The 18,866-nt window shown below is 38.6% G+C and overlaps 2 protein-coding genes across 4 annotated transcripts in view; one reads left to right on the forward strand and one right to left on the reverse strand.

Annotated features, from left to right (window-relative positions):
- The window catches only part of MTBP (MDM2 binding protein), a 100,448-nt gene that overhangs the window by 50,709 nt on the left and 30,873 nt on the right, over positions 1-18,866 (forward strand). Inside the window, exons 19-22 of one of the 3 annotated variants that reach the window (XM_080647263.1) lie at positions 1,438-1,690; positions 2,242-2,355; positions 3,520-3,585; positions 4,400-4,577. In XM_080647263.1, coding sequence (XP_080503389.1) covers positions 1,438-1,690; positions 2,242-2,355; positions 3,520-3,585; positions 4,400-4,438 — 472 coding nt within the window. In that variant the 3' untranslated portion in view covers positions 4,439-4,577. Of the gene's footprint in view, positions 1-1,437; positions 1,691-2,241; positions 2,356-3,519; positions 3,586-4,399; positions 4,578-18,866 lie in introns of those variants that run through there. The other 2 variants (XM_080647264.1, XM_080647265.1) reach the window with 2 other exon arrangements.
- The window catches only part of SNTB1 (syntrophin beta 1), a gene marked incomplete at its 5' end in the record, with an annotated part of 198,285 nt that continues 195,175 nt past the window's right edge, over positions 15,757-18,866 (reverse strand). Inside the window, one exon of the mRNA XM_080647266.1 lies at positions 15,757-17,895. Within this exon, the coding sequence (XP_080503392.1) occupies positions 17,803-17,895 (93 nt within the window). The 3' untranslated portion in view covers positions 15,757-17,802. The remainder of the gene's footprint in view (positions 17,896-18,866) is intronic.

The following is an 18,866-nucleotide window of genomic DNA, read 5'->3' on the forward strand; positions in this document are numbered from 1 at the left end:
TTTAGATTAATTCTTTCATACCAGGAATTTTGTTTTTATTGTGAACAGTTGATGACTTGCTTATAAGTTATAAAAACAAATGATTTGGAAAAAATACACTTTTGCTTGCTTTATATGCTAATATACAATCCATTAACACAATGGATTGTAAAGTTTTCCAGCCACGGAACACTGGAGATCTTATGCAATAGATTAAGCAGCTGCGCTGCTCTGTGGAAGAGGGTGTTTGGGGATGCTCTTCATTCCCTCTCCCTCACAGCTCCTGTTTACATTGGCTTCTTAAAGGGGGGGTTCCAGGAAATACCATTTTGAAATCACCTGTTTCAGGCCCTGGCAAGGTAGCTCAGTTGGTTAGAATGGTGTACTGATATACCAAGGTTTCGGGTTTGATCCCTGGATCAGGGCACATAGAAGAATCAACTAATGAATGCATAAATAAGTAAAACAGCAAATGGATGTTTCCATCTCCCTCTCTCAAATAAATAAATACCTCTTGCTTTATATAAATAAAGATTTAAAGCCTACATAATATAATAATGCATTATGTGAAACTTTTCTGCATACTTTTTTTGCTAACTAAATAAAATGTTCAAATACTTGAACTTATTTATCTTCAGAATCTTTGTCAACTTTAGGTCTTTGGCATCTAAAGAAAGTCTTAAATTATTGTTTTTAAATCTTTCAAAAAGTATGAAATAATGTAAAAGTGAAATGTTCAAATCTTTTTTTGAACAACTATAATATTAGAACACTATTTCTCTGATATGAAATAACTAAATTATTTTCATGAGGACTTTACAAATTCATGGTCCTTTTTATACCTGACAAAGCTAAAAAGCAAATTCATTTAGGATACCTTATTTTGTGACAGTGTTCTATCTCTGATGCATTCCAGAAACAAAGTATATTGTGGCCTATTGGATAGCAGAATTGAAGACTCTGAGACCCTGCCTTGTAAAAGGAAATTTAAGCATTTAGAAAGGTTAAAGCAAGAGTCAGCTTTATTTGTATTTGTTTTAACTTTTATTTTGCACAGGTAGTTGCATAGGTACACAGAAACCAAACCAAACCATAGGTTATGGTTTCTTTGGCAAAATTATTTAATAAAAAAGTATAAGTACTTAACAAATAAGTATTGGTCTATAAATAGCACCACCAGGCATTCCCTAGCTGATTTATGTGAGAAATTGTGAATTCATGGGGAGAGCAATAGTAATATTGCTGAAATTCTGTGTTTTAGTCACTCATTTGAAGAACTAAGAGAGCAACTGCATAATATGATGTTGTTGATTGCTTATTTAAGACGGTAGTAGCAAGAAATTTTGTTTGCTTTTCTTAGGTTTATGTTTCAAAGGATATAGCTGTAACATTTAGGACAGAAAATGGACCTCATTGTTGATTCACTTAATCTATGTTGTTTGATTTTTCCCCCCACAGTAGACTTGTGAAATCTGAAAGTTCAGATTCTCTTCTTTCTCAGATGAGTAGCAATACAAATCATCACCACCATGCAGTGACATCCAAAAAGCCACAGCCTGAGAGAGCATTATCTATGACTTGTCCATCTGTTCCCGTTCATAGCTATAAAACTCCAAGAGTCACTACAAAGGCCAGTTCAGGTCAAAAAAGTGTGCATGAATCAAAAGCACTGAGGCAAACTAAGGAGTCAAGATCACAGAAACATACACGGGTAACGGTTTATTTCCTCTCTCTCTTAATTCTGTATGGCAAGAAATTCCTTTGATTCATTTCAAATGTGTGCCCAAAATTTTTATGAATGAAATGAAATGGTATCTATAATTTACTTTAAAATAATCCAGTGTAAGAAGGGTAATGGGAAAGTGGGTGGCTGGTAAATGAAACAAAATTAGCCACAGATCGATCCTCCTTGATAGTAGTTGATAGATGTATTGAGACAGAGATTTGTTATAAAATCTTCTACTTTTCAGTGTTTAAAATTTTCCAATAAAAAAATAAGTACACTGCCGTGTATAGCTTCTACACTCATATTTCAGTTCAGAAGCCACAATTTTAATTCCCCTCTTAAGATACTCCAGTCACTTCTTGCTAACAGATATTATCCTGTGACACATGTGACTTTGTAGACATTTCAGATCTCTTCTCAGTTTTGTCTTTAGCATGGCTACATGATTGTGTAATGTATAGAATTTAACTTCAAAGCTGAAGTAACGTTTGTACCTTTTCCACAAAATATTAGTCATGTCTTATGTTCTATTGAAGATGTTGAAAGAAGTGGTTACTGAAACCCTGAAGAAGCACAGTATCACTGAGGCGCACGAGTGCTTCATGGCCTGCAGTCAGCGTCTCTTTGAGATCTCGAAGTTCTACCTTAAGGTATGGTCTCTCCTCTACTAATGGCAAAATGGAGGTCATGTTCTCATGTTCCTATTTGAAATAATGGTTAGTACTTTTCATAGTGATTGCTTATAATTTGTTGCCAGATTCTTTTAAAAATGCAAATAGAAAAATTGGAGCTAAAATATTTCAATTTATTTGATTTTAGTCCTTATATATACAAAACCACATTTTAATTGGTATCCTCAATATTTCTCTCATAAGCCTTTGATTAAAGTTGATAATAAGCTTCAAGAAATATTTAATTAGTCATTTTAATATGTAGTGAAAAAGCTACTAGACCCAGTTTCTAATTTTGGATCCATTATCAACTAGTTGTAAGATATTGGGGAGATTAGGCATGCAGATGACAGTTTTCTGAAATTTACATGGTGTGGTAGATTATCTCCAGGGTTGAGTTTCAGATTTGAATCACAGTTTTATGTGGATTCCTGGTTAAAAATGTATATTGACCACATGTATTAAATTCACCTTCTTTCTAAAATCTCTCCAGATAGATAGTATTCAAATACAAAAACCCAAGAAAAGATGAAAGAAAAAAATGTAGACGTGTTTTTCAGTAGTTTGTTAAACAAAGCAAATGGAAGTGTGGTGTAGACGAGCAAATGAATTCATGACCTAAATGCTCGCCTAGTAGAATACCAATGAGACACAAACCAATTCAGCTGCCACAGTCTCTGACCTGCTCAGACTCGAAGACACCAGCTCTCATGGAAAACAGGGGAATTCAGTCAAGTTCTACAAAGGGAGCTGGGGAACCTTCAACTTGCTCACATGTCCCTCTAGTGCTAACTACAAGGTCTGTTCCTTTTAGTTTTCTTCCCCACCCCTGACAGGACAGGAAATAGTCTCTGGAGAAAAAGGAATCAGAGGCTGCATTTTAAAAAAAGCCAACTGGCCTCCGATCACCCTACTATGTAAAGCCACCAGTGTATAAACTACACACAAGACAGAGCTTCCAGTAAGATTTTCAGTATCTCTTTTCAAAGATGACTGGATAGCCAAGGATTAGCAGATTTTAAAGGAATGCTTCTCACACAAGAGATGTCAAAATATAAAGGATAATCTCAAGGTTATTTACTAATGACTGTCCTCTATAATTTAATGTGCAAGTTGTAAAATGCTGTATTTTGTTATGTTTAGGATCTTAAAACTTCAAGGGGTCTATTTGAAGAAATGAAGAAAACCGCAAACAACAATGCTGTGCAGGTAAATCAGTTATTCCCACAAAACTACATTCAGTCAAATTTCTGTTGTATTTGAGAATAGCTTTGATGCTGTTGTCTATACAATAAGGACGCTCTTTGAGATACTTAGTATTAGACGTTGGCCAGCAGGTTGCTCTGTGAACAAGAATTTCTATAATGATGCTAAGAAAGGAAAATTTTAAAATAAATCATCCAAAGAACTGGAAAAATTAATCCATTTTGGTTCACTGATTGAAAAGTTTGGTTTGATTTCTTTCTAGTGACCCTTTGAAAACATTTGAAACATTTTTTTTTAAGCCTCTCATGACAGAGGGACCTTTTTCCTCTTTAAACTCTTTTTTTAAAAATATATTTTTATTGACTTCAGAGAGTAAGGGAGGGAGAGAGAGAGAGAGAAACAGCAGTGATGAAAGAGAATCATTGATTGGCTGCCTCCTGCTAACCCCCTACTGGGGATCGAGCCCGCAACTCAGGCATGCACCCTTGACTGGAATCAAACCTGGGACCCTTCAATTGCAGGCCTACGCCCTATCCACTAAGCCACACCGGCTGGGGCTGAAACATTTTAAAATAAAGGTGAGAAAATAGAGCAGAATCCGCATTTGGTTCAGTGGGAAGTTATTATACTCTGCAGTGGAAGTCAAGCAAAACGTGCTCTCCAGTTAGAAAATAAAACGTGTGGTTTTGAGATTGTGACATGTTATTTTTTCTTTTAAAATTTCTACTATAGTCTTTTGAAGTTTTAGCAGTATCTTTTTCTGTCACTTATATTTTTAATAGAAATGAACCATAACCATATTTTTTTCTCCCCCTAGGTGATTGAATGGGTATTAGAAAAGACAAGCAAAAAATAACACAGAATCATTCTCTTTGGACAATTGTTAATTGGGCAAGCTATTACTCACTACTTCCTCTCTTAGTTTGAACATTATAAACAAATTTTAAACTTTATTCAAATAATAGATGTTACATTTGTAAAGAATTTCATAAGTAATCCCATATTTCTATAGTTTTAAGGATGCTCAGTTAATCTATTTTTAATTATATATATATATATATATTTTATAGTTTAATTATATCTTAAATTTTTAAAGTTAATATTTGTATATATGTTTGAACTTTTTACTCTTGGTTATTTAATTATTCCAATAAATAGAAAAAGATATTTCTTTACTTCTTAGTAAATGTCTTTTTTCTTAGGTCTATTTAAATTATTGAGCCCCAAGTAAGAGAGTGCAAATGACTTTTCTCATGTGTTTCAACAGCATAATTTATTGGACAGCTTCTGATTTAGAAAGTATTGCCAAAAAAATTCAAACAGTTAGCCATCTTCCCTTACCCTGCTCCAGAGCCACCACTGGGGGCTAGTACTAATGTTTATTTGGGATCAAAAAAGAATGGGCAAAAACTGTGAAAATAAGATATAGCAAAGGTGACTCAATACATATTTCCAGAAAAAATATCTTTTCCTCATTGTAGAAGATCTGGAAAAATGCAGAAAATACAAAGAAGAGTGAAACATTCCAACATTGCCCCATTTATCGTTAGGTAACCTCTGTTAATATTATATGTAATTATTTTAAAGATCTTTTCAAAATTGGGGTCATATGTGTGTGTGTATGTGTGTTTACATGTGTTTATGTTAATTTATAGTTTGCTTTTCACTTAACAAAGTATCATGAATTTTATATCATATATTATTTTAAAAACTGCATAATACAAATGAACCAAAATTTGTTTAATTAGTCCCTTGTTGTTGAAAATATAGACTGATTTTTTTCTATTATAAATAAAACTTTAATGAACCTTCCTACTACATCATTGATATTTCCTCAGTATAACTTTTTTAGGAGTGGGTTTTTGGGTTGTAAGATTTTAGGTAAATATTTCCAAATTGCCTTTCTAAGAGATCACTTTGCATACCCACCAGCAGAGTCCCTGTTTCCTTTACTGGTGACTGAAAATAGGGGTGGGGGAGGCACATTAAAAATATATATATATTGGCCACTCTTTAATTGCTTTTTTAAATTTTGAATATTTTTATTTTTCTCACTGGTTTGTAAGGGTTCTTTCTTATCTATTAAGGGTATTAGCTGGTTGTCATTTTGTTGATGGTGTTATTTTGCCCCTGAGAGGGCATTAAGCAAGAAATCTGGCAAACACCACTTGGTATAAGCTAAAACTGGAAGAAATACAGCTGCACATGCTTTGGGGCTGTGATTTAAGGGAGGAACCCAACTGACCTTTATATAAGGTAAGCATGAGAGGGCCCTTGAAAGGTACATGGGAGAGAGAGTATAGACTGAGCTTAGACTTCAGCTTCTCTAGGGAGGTATTTACCGGTGCTGGAAATAATGCTGAAAGCTCACACTCTTTAAAATGAGAAGTTTGGAATGAGACATTTTTCTTGGGAAAGAGAGCACCACAGGGCACAGCTAGCTCAGCCATGTTAGGTAGTGGTGATGCATTTGGCAAAACTGGGCCAGTAAGAGAGAGAGAACTTGTATCTAATGGACTTATGGATCAGTTAAGGTTATCTCAGGTAGAATGTTAAAGTGTCAGAGGGCCATTTTTTGTTTATTTAGGTGAATATAATGGGGTACAGAAAAGATTGATGAGCTAAAGGAGCTGTTCTGTCTTTTAGCAGATTTTTTTTTTAAATCCTCACCCAAGGATATTTTTCCATTGATTTTTAGAGAGAGTGGAAGAGAGAGGGAAAGACAGAGAGAAATATCAATGTGAGAGAAGCACATTGATTGGTTGCCTCCTGCAGGTGCCCCCAACCAGGTCTAGGCCCGGGAGGAGCCTGCAACTGAGAGGTACATGCCCTTGATTAGAATCAAACCCGGGAACCTTCAGTCCGCAGGCTGATGCTCTATCCACTGAGCAAAACCTGCTAGGGCTTTTAGCAGATTTTTAAAAAGATACTAAGGACTTAGGAAATTTTGGATTGGGAAGTAAAGTGGTTTCCCATTTCTAATATCTCCAATGGCAAAAGATTTTCAAAGTAAGTAATAGCCTCAGAAAAAAGATCATACCAAAGGTGTGGTTATATAACCCTTTATTAAGACCTATTTAATGATTTAAACAATATGACAACTGATATGAAGTGTGAGTTGTATCTCATGGTTCTGATTTGCATTTCCATGATAACTAATGATGTTGAGCATATTGTCATGTGCTTATTGACCATTTATATATCTTCTTGGGAGAAATGTCTACTCAAATGCTTTGACCATTTTTTTTATTGAATTATTTGTATTTTTGTTGAATTGTAAGAGTTGTTTATGTATTCTAGGTTCTAGTCCCTTATCCTATCTAATAAAAGAGTAATATGCAAATTGCCTGTCACTCCAATACACAAGATGGCCGCCCCCATGTGGTCAAAGATGGATGCCCCCATGTGGCCACAATATGCCTGCAGGGGAGGACAGTTGTGGGCGATCAGGCCATCAGGGGAGGACAGTTAGGGAAGACAGGACCAGCAGAGGTGGGTAGTTGGGGGAGACCAGGCCTGCAAGGGAGGGCAGTTGGAGGCGATCAAACCTGCAGGGGAGGGCAGTTAGGGGTGACCAGGCCAGTAGAGGAGGGCAATTGGGGGAGACCAGGCCTGCAAGGGAGGACAGTTGGGGGTGATCAAGCCTGCAGGGGAGGGCAGTTGGGGGGGGACCCAGGCCTGCAGGGGAGGGCAGTTCGGGGCAACCAGGCTTGCAGGGGAGTGAAGTTGGGGGGAACCAGGCCAGCAGGGGAGGGCAGTTAGGGGTGACCAGGCCTGCAGGAGAGGACAGTTGGAGGTGATCAGGCCTTCAGGGGAGGGCAGTTGGGGACAACCAGGCCTTCAGGGGAGGGAAGTTGGGGGCAACCAGGCCTTCAGGGGAGGACAGTTAGGGGTGACCAGGCTGGCAGGGGAGGGTAGTTAGGGGCAATTGGGCTGGCAGGGGAGCAATTAGGCGTTGATCAGGCTGGCAGGCAGAAGCGGTTAGGGGCAATCAGGCAGGCAGACAGGTGAGCGGTTGGGAGCCAGCAGTCCTGGATTGTGAGAGGGATGTCCGACTGTCCATTTAGGCCCGACCCCAGTGGGATTGGGACTAAACGGGCAGTCAGACATCCCTCGAGGTGTCCCAGGTTGGAGAGGGTGCAGGCTGGGCTGAGGGACACCTTGCCCCCCCATGCACAAATTTCGTGCACCAGTCCTCTTGTCACATACATGATTTACAGATATTTCCTCCAGTTCTGTGGGTTGTCTTCTCACTTTATAGTTTTCTTATATTTAGGTTTATGATGCATTTTCAGTTAATGTTTGTTTATGGTGTGAAAAAAGGATCCACTTTTATTCTTTTGCATATAGCTATCCAGTGTCAGTAGTATTTATTGAAAAAACTATACTTTCTTCATTGTATTTTCATCACAATAGAAAGTCCATAAGGTTTTAAGGAATTTGTATCATAATGAAGAGAGGTCCCCTGGCCACCAAATTTCAATAGGAAGGGAGCAGGATGAGAAAAATGTTTAGTTGTAAACAGTGACTTTCTTATGGACAGGAGACTTTTTAGAAAGTCATAGCAAAGAACCCACAAGGCAGATCCAAAAATAATGGACTAGGATACCACTCCCAGGTAACTGAAATGAATCTTGATTCATGTTCCGTGTGAACTGATGACATGCCTAGTTGGATTTCAGAATTACTGTGGACTAGTGACAAGTCCTTAATGAAAGGAAGTATCTGTTGCAGTTATCCTGTCCCTCCCTCAGCATCGTATGTTTGATATACACTGAGTGGCCAGATTGTTATGATCTCTGAACGCATAATAATCTGGCCACTCAGTGTATATCCTATATAATAAAAGGCTAATATGCAAATTGTCCCCTCGACCAGGAGTTCACCAGCAGGCAGGCAAACCAACTGCCCATGTCCCCTCCCCCTGGCCAGGCTGGCCAGACCCCACCCATGCACGAATTCACGCACTGGGCCTCTAGAGGCCCATTGCAGGAAGATTCCTGCAAGAATAGGGCTTCTGCGGTGGTCTCCGCCACCCCGCCTGCTTCCCTCCCATCTCTGCCACCCCGCCTGCTTCTCTCCTATCTCTGCTGTCCCGCCTGCTTCCCTCCCTTCTCCGACGCCCTGCTTGCTTGCTTCTCCGTAGCTTCACTCCCTTCTGCAGTGCTTGGCTTCCTTCTACGCTGTCTTCAGTCTTTGCTCTGTGCCTGGATATGCAAATTAACCGCCATCTTGGTTGGGTTAATTTGTATAGTCGCTCGTGATTGGCTGGTGGGTGTGGCTTGTGGACGTAGAGGAGGTACAGTCAATTTGCATGTTTCTCTTTTATTAAATAGGATATACTGAGTGGCCAGATTATTATGCATTCAGAGATCACAATCTGGCCACTCAGTGTATAAATGCCAGTTAACTAGTTTAATTAGTTAATTCGGTCACAATATTCTGTGTTTTAAAAAGCTGCACCTTAGGAAGTTTCATCCCTACCTTGACCAGATAAAGATTATGAAATACTGGACTTTGGCCTGTATTGGGAGGAAATGAGCGTACTTTGCATGTAAGAGAATGAAAATTATTGTGACCAAAGAGTGGAATGTGGTAGGTTAAATGTGACCACAAAGCTTTGGGTTTCTCCAATGAGGAGATGGAGTCTGTTTCCCTAGTCCTTGCAGCTGGGCTGGCAATGTGACTTGCTTTAACCATATATGGTAGCATAAGTGATGTGGTGTGAACTAGAATTTTGCAGCTCAAGGACATTGCAGCTTCTGGTTTGCTCTTCTAGAATCTGGCCCTGACTGTAAGGGAGTCTCATAAGGGACTGGTTTAGCCTACCTGACGATGAGGGGCCAGAAGAGAACGGAGGTGCCCATCTGACAGTCACCACCAGCTGTAGGACAGTGAGTGAGGCATTTGGGACCTTCCAGTCCAACAGAGTGTGCCAGCTAAATACAGCCCCGTGAGTGAGCCTGGCAAAACCAGCAAGGAACTGCCCAACCAAACCACAGAACAGTGAGACATAATACATTGCTGTGTTGTAAGCCACCAGGTTGTGCAGTCATTTGTTTTGTATAAACATTAAGTTCCTTTCACATTGAAGAATTCATTGACAGGCCAAGTACAAGAAGGAAAGTTTCAAAAACTTCCTTTATTAAGGCTTTAGCTTGAAGGCCCTACTTGCAGAAAAAAGAAAGCTGCTTTTTGGACTGGATTTGCCTTTCTCGTGAGACCCAGAGGAAGCAGTTCCTTCACCCATTGTGCAGGTGGGAATTACAAAGCAGAGAAACAGCAATTAATGAGGCATGAAATGAGGGTCTTTCTTGGACGTTGCCTTTGAGTTCTTGGGAGGAAATAGGCTTTATTCATCCAAAGAATTATAGTTGAAAGTTGCTGAAAATATAATTGGCTTTGTTTCTTGAAGAGAACAAAGGGCTGTGTTTTTTTCCAACATTCCCAGGCCCTGGTTCAAGCCAAGGCAGAATTGCAGCCATCAGGCCAATGGGCTCCGCCTCTGAGATTGGAGTCAGGGTTAGAGGCCTTATCCAGGGGTGCCTTCTTCTCAGTGGATTGGCTGGTTGTGCGTCAGTTCCCACTCTTGTCCCCTTTGGGTGTCATTTTTCACCATCCTCCACCTCTGTTCTACTCTTGCTTTGACACAGCAATGTTCTCTGCATCGAGTCTCACACTCTTCCAAAAAAATATCTTAATTATGTCCAAGAAAAAAATAACAAGGATAAAAGGCAAAAATAGAGGTTCCTACTGCTTTTCTGTTATACATGTGGAATTCCATACCCTACATGGACATGGTTCAGTCAAGTTAATGAGGTATTAGACTTGCTTTCCACTGTGAAATCAAAGTTCGATTTAGAAGACAACAGGTGACATGGTCATTAATGTCTGGCCATATATACAAATAGTACTATTACTCAGGATTTTATAAACAACTTAACATTATTCACCATTATCAGAACATTTACCCATAAAAAGAAAACCTTCAAAAGAAAATTTTAAAATGCACATTTAAGATGTTTATGTAATATGAAAGGGTATTAAGGTCATACTCATAGTCCTGGTCCCATTTTATAGCAATAACTGATAATAAGAGGGCTTTTTAATGTATCTTTTCAGGCATTTTATACAAGTACAAGCATATTATTATGTGTCCATTTTTTTTCTCCACTGAGCAAATCCACCATGCCCTTTATAAGAAATTTTTTAAACGTAATTCTTTATTGTTGAAAGTATTACATATGTCCCCTTTTCCCCTCCATTGATCCTCCTCCAACCTCACCCCCCACCCCAGGCCTTCACCACCCATTGTCTGTGTCCATGGATTTTGCATATATGCATAGAAGGTCTTTGGTTGACTACCTCCCACCCACCCACCCTCCCCTGCCTTCCCTCCAAGGTTCCACACTGTTCCATGCTTCCAGGTCTCTGGATCCACTTGGTTCATCCGTTTATTTTGTTACTTAGATTCCACATATGAGTGAGATCATGTGATATGTGTCTTTCTCAGACTGCCTTATCTCACTTAGCATGCTATTCTCCAGGTCCCTCCATGCTGTCTCAAAGGGTAAGAGAATCTTCTTTTTTACTGCTGCATAGTATTCCATGGTATAAATGTACCACAGCTTTTTTATTCACTCACCTACTGATGGGCACTTGGGCTGTTTCTAGATCTTAGCTATTATAAATTGTGCTGCTATGAACATAGGGGTGCATACATTCTTTCTGATTGTTGTTTCGGGTTTCTTAGGATATATTACTAGAAGTGGGATCACTGGGTCAAATGGCAGTTCCATATTTAATTTTTTGAGGAGAGGCCATATTGTTTTCCATATTGGCTGCACTAGTCTGTATTCCCACCAGCAGTGTACTAGGGTTCCTTTTTTCCAAATCCTTGCCAGCACTTGTGATTTGTTGATGGTAGCCATTCTGATAGGTGTGAGGTGGTACCTCACTGTCATTTTAATTTGCATCTCTCTGATGATCAGTGACTTTGAGCATTTTCATATGTCTCTTGGCCATGTGTATGTCCTCTTTGTAGAAGTGTCTATTTAGGTCCTCTGCCCATTTTTTTATTGGATTGTTTGTCTTCCTTTTGTTAAGTTGTATGAGTTCCTTATATGTTTCGGATATAAACCCTTTATCAGATGTATTGTTGCCAAATATGTTCTCCCATACAATGGGCTTCCTTTTATAAGAAGTACTTTTAATGTCCCCTTTGGTGCCAAGGTAAAATTAATAAAAGCCTCTGGCCAAACTCCCTAGGAAACCAAAGCTGAAGCAGGGATGAAGTGCTGATGCTTTAAGAGGCCCAATTCCAGGGCACTGAAAGGGAAGAAGAATAGGGCAGCAAGGCAGGTGATCCATTCCTGCTCTGGCCACTGCTTCATGAGGCCCAAAGAGACAGCCAGTCACCCATCAGATGTCTTCTCAGTCATAAGGGATATCTCTCAGGAAATAGAGTCTATGGAGAAACCATGTCTCAGAAGTAGACAGGAGGGAGCAGGAAGAGGGTTATTTTATCTGCTAAGCTCCTTCCTATTATTAACTCCTGTTTGGCCCACAAACATTTCAATCCCTTACAGTCCTGTGTGGTTCAGGTCATTACCTTAGCAGATGTTCAGGGTACTTTTCTTATGTCCTACAGTGTGGCCTACCATCCAAGTCTGGAATTGATGACAGAAGCCAGAAATTTAAGTATGCATCTCCTTAGCCTGGCGAAGCAGCCAAGGGGAGAGTTAGGGGAGGCTGTGTTTCCAGGCAAACAGATAGTTGGCTCTGAGTGGCAGAAACATTTAGTTCAAGCAGAGCTGGCAGTGCCTAACCTTGAGTAAGCAGCTCAAGAGTCGACTAGATGATGACATTGAGGGTGTCTGAGGAGATACAGTGTTTGCATAGTATAGATACATAACCGACATGCAATCGGGATGCTTTAATTGATATCCCCTGACTGTAAGGTAAAGACATTTTAGAAAAGGAAAGTATGATAATAAAATACATGCATTTCAACGTGGAGGTGCTGGAGTGCAGCTATACTGAGACAAAAGGAAGTCACCGAATAGTTGACTTTCACCTCGGTTCAGCATGAATGAGGCACGGATAAAAGTAGTCAGGGGTCTTAGCTTGGTGACTCAAGTACCATGTTCACACTTGCTGCCTGTGACTTGTTTTTATAAAATGTCCTGAACAAAACAAAAATGCAACCTTCCATATACGTGGAAGTTGCATATCTAGAAAACACAGAATATGTTGAATCAGATAAAAAATAATGCTTTTCCATGTAAACTGTAGTCAGGGTCTAGGCTCAAGTCATTATAAACATGATTTTCACCTGTATGAATAATTTAGGACACAAAAATTATGTGGGGAGTAGTTCCATTGGATGCAGGGACTGTCATCACACCACAGGAAGGCTGCCAACTCTGGCTTTTGTTCAGTAAATACCAATAATGTCCCTTCTTCCCAATCATTGTGACAACAAAACACTAGCAGAGATTTCCACGAACCCCAGCAGTGCCGCTCCTCCTGAGGACCACTTTTTAAGAAGCAAACAGAATGTCTATATTTATATCTGCATTTTGCACAAGTTGCATTTAAACATTTCATCCACATTAGCACTTAGAGATGGGCCGTTCTTTGAAACAGTCGCACAATATTCTAGTGCAGTGGTCAGCAAACTGCAGCTCGCGAGCCACATGCGGCTCTTTGGCCCCTAGAGTGTGGCTCTTCCACAAAATACCATGGCCTGGGCGAGTCTATTTTGAAGAAGTGGTGTTAGAAGAAGTTTAAGTTTAAAAAATTTGGCTCTCAAAAGAAATTTCAATCGTTGTACTGTTGACATTTGGCTCTGTTGACTAATGAGTTTGCCGACCACTGCTCTAGTGCATCGGTGGGCCATGATGTATTATTTAGTTCTTGATGGTCACATTGATCTTTTTAGCTTCTTATTACAAACAATGCTGCAAAGATGATCCTTACACATTAGTACTTGTACACTTGTATCTCTAGGATAAAGTCTCAAAGGTACATGTATTTTTAAATTTTTATATATATTACCAAATTGCCCTTCAAATTATTGCTAAATATAGGTGTCTCCCCAAAAATGTATACATACTTTAACAGTTCAGTTTTGAAAATGAAATGTATTTTAATAAATGCTGCCTTTATAATTATTCATAGTGTGTGTATACATGTTTTTTGGGACATCCTATATATACTAGTATACCAGCTAATGGTGGATATAATTGTTTGTTTTTCCATGGCTTCCTACCTAGTAGTCACCTGCTTTGAATTGTCTTTTTACATAAGACACTCACGTGAGAAAGATTGGGCTTTCAGTGTTTTCTAGGGTAGAACAGGGTAACGAGTGAAAGGTAGGCAGATATAAGTTTTACTCTCAGTGTGTAAGAACTTTCTAAGCACTGTGGCCAGTAAAGCGACCTGCCTCAGAGATAAGGAGCTCCCTGCCCAGAGCTGGAAAATTTTTATTTCCAGTGGAATAAACAGCTACAAGGTATGTTCAGGAAGAAATTTCTGAGTTTACTGGAATACTACACAAGGTTAACATTTAGGAACATGTAGTACCTCGACCATAGTGTATGTGGGATGACTTTAGGTGGCACAAACTTTAAAAGTTTTTAACTGCTTTATATTCATTTTTATGTATGTTTGCTGTGTTGCTATATTACTAGCAAATCATATACTCTAAAATGCTAAAACTATACATAAACTTTGGGCAATAATATGCTTGATGACTTCCAAAGTCTCTTCAAAACTGAGATTCTACAGTTCTAGATGTAATCTCAATATTACTAAATTATCAAATAATAAAATGACTTCTCAACCCCAGCCTGTTACATTTATTACAAGCAATTTAAACACAAACCAAGTTCTAGCATTACAGATTTCAAGTATTAGGAGCTTGGAGGAATTCCATGAAAACTTAAGTTAAAAATGAGGTCCCTAAGCCCCAGGTGAAGACCCATCCTGAAACTACTAGTATACACAACTCAAAAACCAAAACCAAAAGCCCATTGCTTCTGGCATCCCCTTTATCCATCAGCATCTTCTAAAGGCCAGTGTTAGGAAGAGAATAGGCTGTGTTTACACAAGACCATATCCCTCTGTGGCTATCATGAGACCACCAGCCAGTCCACCATATTCAGAGGTGAATATTTATTTAACTCATACATAAATTTTACAAGATATCCATCGTGTTATAAACATAGGGACATTTTTTAAAACTCAAGGTACATTCAAAACTACTCCCTCACACCACCCACTCCAATTCCCTCAAGATGGAATATCTGATATTTGTAAAACAAGGGCCAGAGAGGCACATTAATTTTGGGAGAGTGCTTCTGACCATTATGATCATTCATTCTGATTTCAACCAAGAAGGGTCAATATGTTTTTAAACAAAGGAGCATGCATTTTTCAGCCTTTTAATTCCATCAACTGCTAGAATTAATTAAGGCCTCTGCCTGGGTATTTTTTTAATACGTATATGGTATTGTTTCTCCTACTCAGTTCAAGTCAGAAAAAATAAATATTGGTACCTATATTCCTGCTGGTCTTCTTTAAATGCCTATGGGATGGTTTAAAGGTATTTCACCTAAGCACATCTCTAACAAATGGGTAGCTTCCCACTAAGTACAGTTAAACATCCCTCTTTTCTGTTGGTTTGCCCTTAAAAGGACAAACATTGCAAATTTGATTCACATAAGAAACGGACTAAGCACAGAGCAAGTCGGGCAGAGACAAATTCATCAAAATGACTCAGTTGATGGATTTGATTATACCAGGCATGATCCAGACATATGAGTGTATCATTCACAACACTCATAACACACATCAAGACAAGATTACGATCTACACTGTAAAGTCATTGTAATTTGAATTCAGAATGAGAAAAAAATGAGTGTTTGGAATTGATTCATCATAGCTACTCTGATATGATACACTAACTTGGAAGAAAATAAAATGATTCATATATACAATTCTCTTAGTAAAATTTTCTGTTTCTTGCTAATAACACATTTTAATTCAGAAAATGCATTAATTTTATTCAAATATATTTTTTCTAAAATATAAATATATTAAGTTTTTATAAATGCAGAGAATGTAGTTTCTGTTGATTCCCCACCCAGATATTAATCAGTCCAAAACTTAAGTGATGAAGAAATCATATTTGTAATTGTGATCATTTTACTTTGTCTATAAATATATAATAGGATCTTTGCAACTTAATTATGAGTAACTCATACTTCATATACTAGTACTACTGAGCACCTTTGATTACATGTTGTTGTATTAAACTATTAGCATTAATATATGTAATTTAACACGTTATTTACAATCACAAGTATAATTCTCTTGTATAACAACATTCCAGTGATTTTGAAAATATATAATGAAAGAGTACAGTATAATTTACAAATGCATCAAAGCTTTCCTTACAATAGTCAGCCTGGGACTTGACATTCTTCAGCATTTTAAAATAAGAAACCAAAAAAAAAAAAAGTCAAGGTTCTAAAACTGTATTTTCTAAAGTTTTTTGTTTGTTTGTTTTTTCTTTTAATAAGAGCTACCCAGGATGTCATTTTTTTGTGTTGTTTTTTCGTTTTGTTTTTTTTTAACACAAACTCAGGATGCTCTGTTAGAAAGGAGTTCTGTAGGCAAATGTAGGGAATGGCACATGGATCCCCCTTGGAGAACTGCAATGTAAATTGAAGTCTCCGAGGAGTCTTGCAATCTGTTTAACTTTTCTTAACTCGGTATTTAACAAACATTTTTGATTCCCAACCTCTTAGTGCCACCCCCACAAAACACCACTCGATGCCCCTTGAAACTATTATACATACTGGGGAAGCGCTGATCTAAAATAAAATCTTGCAATTCAATAAACACTTATGTCTGAGTGAGCAAAATCACATTCCTTTAACAGTTTCCACTTTTTAAAGCTCTTTGCATAGGTACTTGCCAAAATACAACTTTGAAAACACACACACACATATCTAACCCAGACTATTTGTCTATGTAAACTGTATGGGAAAGAAGGGTTACAAATGCTTATAGAAATTTTAGAGCTAATTTTCAGGGTTTGAGGAAAGTGGCTCCTAAATCAAGTATTGGGTGTATTTTTAATTAATTTGTTTTGAAAGATAAAAGCATTTGATCAGTAATATGCTATGTGGTGTCTGAAAATATTCTTGTAGAAAAATATCAGGTCATTATATATTATATCCCTGGAATTCCGAAAGAGCTGTGGACGCTATCAGTAGATTTGATTATAACATTGGGTCTATATGTGAAACCCAGGATCATCCAGAATGATATGAGGCTGCTCTATTACTGGTTCAAAAATACATGCATACAAGCACAGGCAGGAACAAGGGTCAATAAATTGCTCAGTGCTTCCACTGAAAACCACAAAATTATGATAATTAGTTAACCCCACATGAGTTGTATATATATATATGTATATATCAAATGGCAATCATTAAAAAAAGTATCCATAATTTGCTTTCTATAAATAACGCTATCAGTTTTGGCTTTACAATGGCAGACCTTGGTGTGAGTGCAGCCCAGAATTAAGCATCTTTCAGTCTCCACTGGCTCAGCTTCCACAAGCTTACCCCTCAAATCAGTGTCTGGGGCTTCAATTCCTGCTCAGCATATGCTAATGGAACACTTCAGCATCTTCACTAAGAAAAAGTAAGAGCTGCTTCATATTTAAAAGGTGGGTTTCCATTTAAAGTACTTCTCTCTCCTTTCCAGGGAAGGTCAACTCAGAAGTAGGAGATAAATCACAATAAACATGGGGTCATTACCGGACAGGAGAGAGGAAAATGTCCATTTCTCATCTTGCTTTTCAGCCCTTGCTTACCTAGGTGAACCAGTTGCCTAGAAACTGGTGTGATTAAGATCTGCACATGCTGTTCTACTGGAACGTCCTTGATTGTCAAAAGCTATGCCGAGTATTTCCAAGAGCCCTCTCCTCTACCCGTTTACTGCTCTAAAAAGACAGTTTGATTCTGAAGCTCCCTGTGGTGTTTTCTTAGGATACCTCCTTGTAGTTGGTGAAATTGACAAGAGGAGTCTGGGACAGTTACGCAGGGCCCCTGGGATCTAAAGCCGACTGGCATGCGACATCAGTGGCACACTTGCTGGTGGCATCGCAGCCCTCCTTCCCTCAAAGGCAAGTCGCCCCTCTGTTCAGGCCACCAGGCCCAGTCTTGTGATTTTAGCTGACAGGAAGGAGTGAATGATGAAAACAATTGGCTTGGGGCAGGAATGAAGGTCCAGTTGCTGAAATTTGAAAAGAAGAGAGCATGAGAGATTATCAAAGTAATGCTTGGTACAGAAGAGCAATTGACACATCAAACGGGTCGGAGCACTTCCTGCTTTTAAGAGTTAATGGGGCAATTAATGTTTTTAAATCCTTGCCCCTCAATGAGACCAAAAAGTGCCTCTTTGAACTTACTCTTTACATCTCACATATCTTTTTCTCCGAAATTGGTTCTGTGAAATTTATACATACCAATAGCATAAATATTAATATTGCCCTTCTTCACTATTTCCATATCACAATAATGATATTGTTTATGTTGGGTTAGGTACCGCATGAAGCAGCACTAAATGTCACGTCTGAAGGTTTGGTTTGGCTCTAACCCTTTTAAATGCAGAATGTTGGAAGCGTCACTTGAAATTTTTCTCGGTCCTACCCAACTCACAGGGTGATTAAAGTATTAAATGAGATACTGTAGGTGAAAATTCCTTATACGCTCCAAACATAGGACCCATACTGCTCAGCAACTGTGTCCTCACTGTCTTCTGGCCTGTACTCTTGGATTGTTATAGGCAAGCATGTCACATGTCTGGTAAGGCCCTTTCCAAAGTCTCACCCTCCTCAGTGTGTTCTTGCAGAGCCAACGCCTGATCACAGTGAATTTGTGTCACCTGACCCAATTCAGGAGAACCGGGAGAGTTGTGCCCAAGTCTCATCTGCTGTCCCCAATTCTCTCTGATGATGGAAAATAACAAGCCGAACGTGTATCTAGCAAAGTTAAGGTTTTATACATTATATGAACCAGGCACTGTGCTAAGTATTTTCTATATGCTGTCATTGAATTTTCACAAAATCCTGTGAGGTAGCTGTTGTGATCTCTATGACGTCTATGGGAAACTAAGATTTGGGTGAAGTTATAAAGCTTTCTGAGATCATCAATCATGCAGTACAGAGAAAGTGTGGGCTCAAAGGCAAGTCTATTTGATGTCAG

This window comes from Plecotus auritus (genome assembly GCF_963455305.1).
Source record: "Plecotus auritus genome assembly, chromosome: 11".
In the NCBI taxonomy this organism is placed as follows: Eukaryota; Metazoa; Chordata; class Mammalia; order Chiroptera; family Vespertilionidae; genus Plecotus; species Plecotus auritus.